We start from the raw sequence: 9,560 nt of genomic DNA, 5'->3' as shown, positions 1-9,560 counted from the left end.
ATGCAGACAATGGCCGTGGGAGAGAGGCTTCCGGGTCTGAACAAGATTGATCTGACTTTCTATGAAGACTACATCGTGGGCAAACAAAAGAAGGTGACTTTTAACAAGACCGGACCGGCTCTAAAACTACAAAAATTAGAGTTGGTGCACACCGACATGTGGGGACCTTCGTAAGTCCCATCTGTTGGAAATTCTCTTTACTTTATCATTTTTATTGATGATGCTACTAGAAAATTGTGGGTATTCTTCTTGAAGCACAAGTCAGATGTTTTCATCGTCTTCAAGAAGTGGCTTGCCTGTGTGGAGAACGAAACAGGCAATAAGCTGAAGTGCCTAAAGTCTGATAATGGATGCGAGTATTGCAGCCAGGAGTTCAAGAACTTCTACTCGTCCTATGGGATCAGGAGACTGAAGACCGTTCCAGGCACACCTCAGCACAACGAAGTGGCGGAGCGTATGAATCGTACTATCTTAGAGCACGCCAGAAGTATGAGGATCCACTCCGGAATGCCCAAGAGTTTTTGGGCTAAAGCTGTTAATACAGCTGCATACTTGATCAACCACGGGCCATCCGCGGCTCTCAGTTATGGGATACCTGAAGAGGCTTGGACCAGAAAGAAGCTGAAGCTAGAGAAATTACGAGTATTTGGTTGTGACGCCTATGTCATGACCAATCCTGCAGACCGGTCAAAGCTTGATCTAAAGTCAAAGAAGCTCTCTTTCATCGGCTATGGAGGAGATGAGTATGGGTACCATTTCTGGGATCACGATGTGCGCAAGGTGGTACGCAGTCGTGACGTCGTGTTCCATGAGAATGCGGTGTATAAGACCAAAGAAGTGAGTGGGAGTCAGCTATCTCCCCCTCTTTTTCCAGATGTTGCTGACAGTGAGGATGGCAGTGAGATACCAATCAGTATAGAAGACGGAGACCAAGAGAACGTGCAGGATGCACAACAGCAGGATCCAGCAGAGTTGCCGATCGCAATTCGCAAAGTTCCAAGAAATCCAAGGGTGTTAGAGAGGTACCTTTCCACCATGAATTATCTTCTCCTGACTGACAGTGGTGAGCCAGAGAGCTATAAGGAGGTACAGCAGACCGATAAAGTTCGGGGTGAGTGGGAGTCTGCCATGGAGAAAGAAATAAAGTCATTGATGAAGAATGGGACTTGGGAGCTCGTAAAGCTTCCAAGAGGGAGAAAGGCTCTTCACAATCGGTGGAGACTTGGGAGCTCGTAAAGCTTCCAAGAGGGAGAAAGGCTCTTCACAATCGGTGGATTTATCGGGTCAAGGATGAAGAAGAGGGAGAAAGGCTCTTCACAATCGGTGGATTTATCGGGTCAAGGATGAAGCCGATGGACGGAGATGCTACAAGGCGAGGCTTGTAGTGAAGGGCTATGAGAAGAAAGCAGGGATAGACTATTCTGACGTTTTTACCCTCGTCGTCAAGTTGACCACAATCCGGACTGTGCTGAGGATTGTGGTAATTCGAGATCTCTATCTAGAGAAGATGGATGTGAAGACGACATTCCTTCATGAAGATTTGGAGGAAGAGATCTATATGCATCAACCCGTGGGCTTCGAGGAACGAGGCAGAGAGGGTCATGTGTGTCGCCTGCACAAGAGTTTGTATGGCCTGAAGCAAGCTCCACGACAGTGGTACATGAAGTTCGAGAACTTTATGGCGGAGAACGGTTTTCTCAAATGCGACACTGACCACTGCTGCTTTATCAAGAGATATGGTGAATCCTATGTGATACTCTTGATTTATGTTGATGACATGCTGATTACTAGGCCCGACTTGGCCTATATTGAAGAACTCAAGGGGCGTCTCTTCGAGTGCTTCGAGATGAAGGATCTGGGTCCAACAAATCAGATTCTTGGGATGAGGATCATTAGAGATAGATCAGCACAGAGGCTGATGTTATCTCAGAAGGCCTACATTGAGAATATTCTTAAAAAATTTGTCATGGAGAAAGCTAAACCGGTGGGCTCACCGTTTGCGAGCCATTTCAAGCTCTCAAAGACGCAAGCACCAGAGACTGCTGATGTCGTTAACCTAACAAAACAAAATATGGCGGCCCACAAAGGTGGGCCCCACAAAGAAAATTGAGATTTCGGTGCCGTTTTCTTTGAAGAATAAAAAGGTGGCGGGTCCCACCGGGTCTCACAAATATTTTATTATTAGTGACGGGTCCCACTGATAATATTATATTTATGCATAGTATTTTCTTAAACACTATAAATAGGTCCCTAAACTCTTAAGGATATCTCATCCCAGAAACAACTCCTCTTATAGAAGAGTAAAAGAGAAAACACAGAGAGAGATTGTGAGAGTTCTTTGAGTGTATCTGATCAAGAGAGGGTGTTCTCTTTGATCTATTCTTTTGGTATATAAAAGAATTTGGCGTCATCGTTGCACCGTGGAGTAGCTCCGAAGGAGTGAACCACGTATATCTGTGAGTACTGTGTTTAATATTGTGCCTTTATTGTTGGTGTGTACCCTAACAAATGTCATCTGTATAGATACGTATGCTATAAGCTAACTGGTGTAATTACATCATAACTCAGGATACTAGAATGTAACCAGTCCTAGTAGAAACCAAAATAATTTGAACGAAGTTAGAAAACTGACATTGAAATGGACATGTGAATTGTGGGGCTGAATCAAGTTGAACACAACTTCTATGTATAAAGGTATGAACAATTTCCATGACTATATTGAAATTCAAAATTCAGCAAGGCATGGTGGTCCATAACGTGAAGAGTTAGGTAAACATTCACAGATTTAGCTAAAGAGATAATTGCATGAACAAGTCTCATCTATTCTTGGTAAAGTCTTAGCTTTCTGTTCATTGAAAGTCTTGTTGCATTTACTTACCCATGAAGAAATTCCTCCATAAATAGACTCCACAGATAAAATCCAGCTCTTCATGACTATAAATTTGTCACAAATTTTGAAATTTTAGAAATCAGAAAGCGCAAAAACAGCAAGGGACCACTAGTTACTAGTTTTTTATTCTTGTTTCTATTCTCTTAATGACATATAAATGAATTAAATTAATTTCCAGTCAAAATTAGAAAGCAGTTGGTTTTATGTCACAGTCTCAAAGCCATAAGCCAATTCCTAGTACTAGGAATAATATTGACAGGTAAAAATTGACTGGGAAAATGTTGCAACCACAGGAAAAAAAATGACTTATCATGGTTTGATTTATTATCAATAAGATGAACTAAACACAAGTCTGATAAAACTCTTATATCCACTTCATACATTTAATTCTCGATTACACTGATGGATCATTCTCTTCACCATTGCTTTCTTCATTTGCATTTATCTCAAGAGAAGTACAGTAAGGGATAAGTCTGCACTAATCTAGTAAAGTTTCAGATTCAAATCAATATTGCTTTCTTCATTTGCATCTGTCTCATGAGAGCTCGGCGCCATTGGCAAGAATGAGTAGAAAGTTTGTTCAGATGAATTTTCAGTTCTTTTTGCAGGATTTTCCAAATTTCCCTGCAACAACAATACTCAACTTGAATATTACAGATTTATAACATTAATCTAATGCACGACACTGAAGTAATGATAACTTTGTATCTTACTTGAGACTGCATAATTGAGTGCTTCAGTTTTGATGAGGACTGTGTTGAAGAATTGCCTAAAGAGAGAAATCCACTGTCTAAAGATGCATCGATATCTCTTAGACGCTTTTTCATATGAACCTCTGATTTCTTCCTGTCAACTTGGTATGAGTTATAACTTGGAGCTCCTTCTTTACTGAGGAACCAAATAAATCACTAAACAAGCATAACCATAATAGCTTATACAGACACGATTATATTTTAATTACTACCTGTATCCAGTGAATCTGTTTTCAAATATTGTCAAGGGAGATTTTCCATAATCTCTGCGTTTGTGTTCAAATCTCAAAGGAGGTAGTCCATAGTTCGACAGTTCTTCAGGATTCAGAAAAGGATTGTTGTACTGAGGGATTTTGTAGCGCAAGGCAATCTCATTTACAGTTTCAGGATAAAAAGGCCATGGTAAGTTCGTGCCAGCAACCTAATCCTACCCAGATTCACAGTTAGCTATAAAAAAAAAGGAAGAAATCATCAAGAAAATTGTTTCGTTTAGGAACTCCGATTGCTTACATACCTGCACTTCCTCTCTCTGAAAAGCGTTGTTGCTGTAATTTTGGTTTGAAGGGGGCTCTATCTGGAGATTAACTCCTGAAGATACTGGTATAAATCCTATTTTGTTGTTTGCCTGCAAAAAATAACCAAAAAGAAAAAAGACATATATATATATATTCATTTTACCCGAATAAAAAAATATTTAATACGAGAAAAATCCTGCTAACCATGGGATTCTGATGCTGATTTAAACCGAGAATGCCAATCTTTTCTGAAACGTTAAAATTATCCAAATCCTCTTCACAGTTACTTGCAGACTGCTTAAAAAAGTCGACGGTCGGATTCAAAGAGCTAACTGCTGCAGATCTGAACAGGCTAGGACTAGGTTCTGACGCAAAATACGGGATACATGGTTTTTTCTGCGAAGAAACGATAGGATGTAAAGGATTCAAAGGCAAAGAAGAAGAAGAGCCGGAACAGTTATTCTTCTGTTGTTCTTCAATTCGAAGTTTTTCGAGTTGGGCTACTCCAAGCCCACGCTGAGGGATTTTCTTGGCTTTGTTCTTCTTCGAGGACGAAGATCGAGGGTTGGTGACGGAACTGCATTTGGGCTGGTGTCCCTCATGAAACACCATTCCCATAAGACAGTCTTGATAGATAACAAAACAGATCAAGATCAAGATCAAGATCTTGGGGAGTCTTTGAGACAGTAATGGTTGCATCTAAGAAAACTGAAGAGAAGGAATCAACACCCTTGGTGAGTTATGTCTCTGAGAGAAGAATGTTTGCATGAACACAGAAGAGAAGGAATAAATCTCAGTAAATCTTTTAACGTGAAGAAAGTTTGCATCTAAGAGCACAAAAGAGGAGCCTACGGGAGATACGGATGGGTATTTAAAGAGCAAGTCCAAATTTCAATTATATTAGGCCTACCGCTTCGGTGCTTCATGAAAAATTGTTGGAGTACCGGTGGCATATCTGTAAATATATTCCTTAAAAATAGCTCTCACATTTCTAGATAGATAGATTTGATAGTTAGGAGGTGTTCCACACCCAAAATTATAATTAACTATAGATTAAAATGTTACTTTAGGAAATACAATTTAGGAGAGAAACTGAATTGTTGATTAGTTACAATTCTTCAACTAACTAATTTCAATTTAGCATAATCCTCTACCGTGGTTTTGCTCATGTGCTTTCAACTAGAACTTCTAATTTTGATTGCTGAAGGAAATTAGTTAATTGCTTACATTCACTAGTATCCACAGATTCATTGCTGAAGGAAATTTAGCTAATTTTTGCTAGTCTTATTTGTCCTCTTGATTAATTATCTTTTATATATTGTTTATAAAAGGCAACGACGCATCCTATTCTCCAAACTTTCTCGTGAAGAGGCGCTATGAAAGGTATCCCCATCTTTTTCCTTTTAATCTTTTTTTAATTATATAGAACATTATGCTATGCTCATTGTTCTTTGCCTCTATAAAGGTATTGGATGATGATTAAAAGACTCTAAAGTAATTATGTCATGTGATGAGAAAGGAAAAAAGCAACACAGTGGTTGTGTTTAGGATAGAAATCAATTAGAAGAGAATTTTGAAAGACTAAAATACCCTTTCTTATTTTAGCTCATTTGTTATTTTTGTCAATTTAAAAATTAAAAAAAAGCTTATTTTTGGAGCACCGAAGCAAACCTCTTATATTAGATTGAATAAATCCTAAGTTAGCTCTATGATTAGCCCAAACCCTTTTTCTCTCGCAGATCCAGCCCACGAATAATTCTCTGATTTGGTCGTTTACGACTAGATCTATGGGATTTTGACGATATTTTGTACTTTAGTCTAAGGAACAATGTTGTATTTACAATAATGAACGAGAGACTTATTTCTTAAAAAAAGGATCTCGATCTGGCATTTACGCAGCATGTTTTTTTGAGAATAATATTGGAATCTTGGACATAGATTTTATTGGGATTTAGGCTGTTTTGATTGATGGTAGTTGGAGTCATATCTCGCTCCAACTATAGTATAAATGTGGGAAAAAAAATTGTGTTTAGTTAGTGTTTTAAATATACAATTTTCTAGCTGTCAATATGTTTGATTTTAAATCATGTAACTGCAAATGCACTCAAAATGAGTGTAGTTACAATTGTATTTTGGAATGATTACCTAATGACAACGTACATTATCATTATTTTCGTCAAAATTATCATGCTCTAAGTAATTATTTGTTACAAAATTTTATATAAATAATAGGTAGATAAGTATTATTAAGTTATTTTTTAACAAATTGATTATACAGTTGAAGGAGCATGCTATCCAGACTCCAACTAAACTGTAGTTGGAAAAAACTTGTAATTGGTGATATATTATTTTCCTATACAAGTGTTATGCCTGTGCCGATACGGCTGGTGCATTAGTGAGAATTAATGATATCCTTGTGTAAAATGCATAACTATTCAATCCAATTACCTTACAGATATGATAGAAAAGAATTATGTAGCTGATGTAGCAGAAGCGCAATCAAAGGATAACTACTCGTTCTCGTACTAGCAAAACAACAAAAACCTTATAAACCCTAGAAATAAAAAAATAAAGAGTTCACAAATTCGTTACCAAAATAGCATTTCCTAAAATAATTAGACTTCCTAAAATGAAAAAGAAATGTTCCATAAAAACTAAAAACTAAATTGAACCAAACTTCTTTGACGCGCAGTTTAAGCCTGAAGACAAATTCCATTGACCATGAAATTCGGTTGGAATGGCAAAGTGGTTCAACTTGTAGAGCACTCAAAATTTTTGAAAATATACAATAGTATCAATTCAATGGAGGTAATAAAAAATTATGGTCCGTTGAAGTTGTATGTCGAAATCTGGCTGAAAATCATCCACTTTTCTTAGATCATCTGAGCTTCGCTCGATCCAGTTTCTCTCAAAAGGCATGAGCAACGTCCTTTGCATCATTCTCCCCTCCTTAAAAAAAACTTGACCCCAAGTTTGGCTAAAGATAAAGTGGCACATTAGGATGAAACTCCGTTAAGTCAGCAATATTGAAGGTGGGAGAAATATTGACAAAATCACTAGGTAACTACACAACATGAGTATTATCATTGAGTCGCTACAGTATACGACATGAGCCAATCTTTTTCATCTTGAGCGTAGTACGTGCCTATAGGGAATCATTCTTTGCGCAGGTGTACCATGACTTGATCGTAAATATCAAACAACTTCTAACAATGGTATTGATCAGCATCAGATTTGTACTTAGCGTTCGATGCTTCAAGCTTCTTCTGTACTTCTGATTGAGTGGCTTGAACATGCTTAGTCGCATGCTTAGCTGCAACGCTCTAACCCCGACCCTTAGGCAATTTTAGCAAGTCATCAGGTTTGTGCTAATAAAAAAATTTCAAATGAAGTCTTACCTATAGAACGATTGACAACGGCGTTGAAAGCAAACTCCGCTGGTGCAAGGAATAAATCTAGTACTTAGGCCAGCCTCCACAAGGACAATGAAGCAAGTTACCGAACATGCGATTGACCACATCTGTCTGCCCGTCAGTCCGTGGGTGGAATGAGCTACTAAACTGTAGCTTAGAAACTTGGAATCACAATTTGACATAGTAGACTTAGGAACGCTATGTAAACAAACAATCTTGAAAAAAAAGAGACGAACAATATTAAACGCATCACTAGTCTTCTTATATGAAATAAAATGATCCATCTTCGAGAATCTGTCCACCACTACAACGATGGAATATGGACCCCACTATATACGAGCAAGGCTGAGCATAAAGTCTATTAGAATATCTTTCATGGACCGTTCGTGATAGGAAAAGGTGTGTAACGGCCGGTGTTCTGTAATTGCCCCTTCACAGTTTGGCACACCAAACACTTCTCTACAACTCTACCCACATCTCCATGCAAACATGGAAAAAATATTGTTTCTCCACCAATGCAATAATTTTATCACAACCTAAATGTCCACCTAAGCTGCCTCCATGGAGATTCAGAATGAAATGATCACGCAAAAACCCCTGTAGAATGCAAAGCCTATTATGAAAGAAAAGGAACCCATCCTAAATATTCATGGCGCACGATTGTTTATATGCAAGCCGCCCCATCATCATGAAAATCCCCATCATCTGCATATAGATCTTTCAAGCAATTAAATCCAACAATAAAATTACTCATATGTTACTCACAAGGAGGTACGACGACGAAATGCATTAGGAATTGTTTAGCTTTTCCGACTTATGCTTCAAAAAAAATATAAACTACTGTAGAAAAGCAACCCAATGCCCATGCATGCAATTCATGGTACTCTGACTATTCAAGTATTTGAGGGCCTCATGATTGTTAGAAAGCACAAACTCACTGTGGAATAGGTACTTCTACAAACAACAGATATATTAGATGATAACATAAAAATCGAGCTCCTAAGTGGTCCACTTTCTCCTGGACTCACTCAATTTCTCATTGAGAAAGCTATCGGATAACACTCCAACAACAGGATAGCACTGATGCCTATTGTTGAACCATCACACTCCACATCAAAGACTTTATTAAAATCGGGTAAGGCAAATACTGGAGCATTGGACAACTTCTATTTGATAAGAGTAAAAGATTACGCAACCTCCTCTAACAATTAAATTTTCCTCGCTTTATGCACTCTGTGATTAGTGCCATGGTGGTGCTGAAGTGATGAATAAAATCCCGGTAAAATGTCACCAACCCGTGAAAGCTTCGGATCTCTGTGATGGTCTTTGGGATTGGCCACTCATGAGTTCCATGAATCTTCTCCTCATCTGCACGAATACCCTCAGCACTAACTATGAAACCTAGAAATAAAAGTCAATCAGCAAAAAAGTGCACTTCAGACGATTGATGAACAACTGATTCTCACAGAGGATAACTAAATCACCTTACAAGTTGTCGACATGGTCCTCTGTAGTCCTGCTATAGATAAGAATGTTGTTCAAGTATACGATGATAAATTTGCATGTAAAATATAGTGGAGCATTATCAAAGAAATAATTACTCATTCTCGTACGAGCAAAATGACACAAACCCTAGAAAACTCAGGAATAGAAAACTTTTGAGATTAATAATAACCAATTTAAAGAGTTCACAAATTCGTTCCCCTTATATAAGGTGTAAAACAAAGCAAAAGTACTAAATAACTTTTTTAAAACAACTAGACTTCCTAAAGTAAAAAAAACAAACATTCCATAAAAATTAGAAACTAAATTGAACCAAAACTTTTTGACACGTAGTTTAAGACTAAAGATGAATTCCTTTATCCCAAGAACTCGGTTAGAGATAATGGGGGAGCGATTATTCTCTTAAAAAAAGCTCTCAAACAGATGGTTGTCGAAGTTCACTGATTCAGCGAAGCTTGTTGAAGACGTTTGGGCGAGCCTCACTTGG

The 9,560-nt window shown here is 38.0% G+C and overlaps 1 protein-coding gene across 1 annotated transcript; it reads right to left on the bottom strand.

The window, feature by feature from the left end:
- On the bottom strand, positions 3,185–5,008 carry LOC109843556. The gene is made up of 5 exons (XM_020412497.1): positions 4,362–5,008; positions 4,157–4,267; positions 3,855–4,063; positions 3,604–3,778; positions 3,185–3,514 (listed from the first exon to the last, which is right to left on the bottom strand). Exons 1-5 carry the CDS (start codon positions 4,854–4,856, stop codon positions 3,374–3,376), a joined length of 1,131 nt encoding a protein of 376 aa, XP_020268086.1. The 5' UTR covers positions 4,857–5,008; the 3' UTR covers positions 3,185–3,373.

The sequence above is a fragment of the Asparagus officinalis genome, chromosome 1 (assembly GCF_001876935.1).
Source record: "Asparagus officinalis chromosome 1, Aspof.V1, whole genome shotgun sequence".
Classification (NCBI taxonomy): Eukaryota; Viridiplantae; Streptophyta; class Magnoliopsida; order Asparagales; family Asparagaceae; genus Asparagus; species Asparagus officinalis.
The sequence above is the reverse complement of the archived record's forward strand: the minus strand, read 5'-3'. Positions and strand labels throughout refer to the sequence as shown.

Excerpts from the sequence above, each read along its gene's own strand:
- LOC109843556 (XM_020412497.1), bottom strand. The coding sequence starts at position 4,856 with ATGCAACCATTACTGTCTCAAAGACTCCCCAAGATCTTGATCTTGATC. Across the intron at positions 4,268-4,361 it reads ATCAGCATCAGAATCCCATG|GCAAACAACAAAATAGGATT; the intron begins GTTAGCAGGATT and ends TATTTTTTGCAG. Across the intron at positions 3,779-3,854 it reads AACAGATTCACTGGATACAG|TAAAGAAGGAGCTCCAAGTT; the intron begins GTAGTAATTAAA and ends TTGGTTCCTCAG.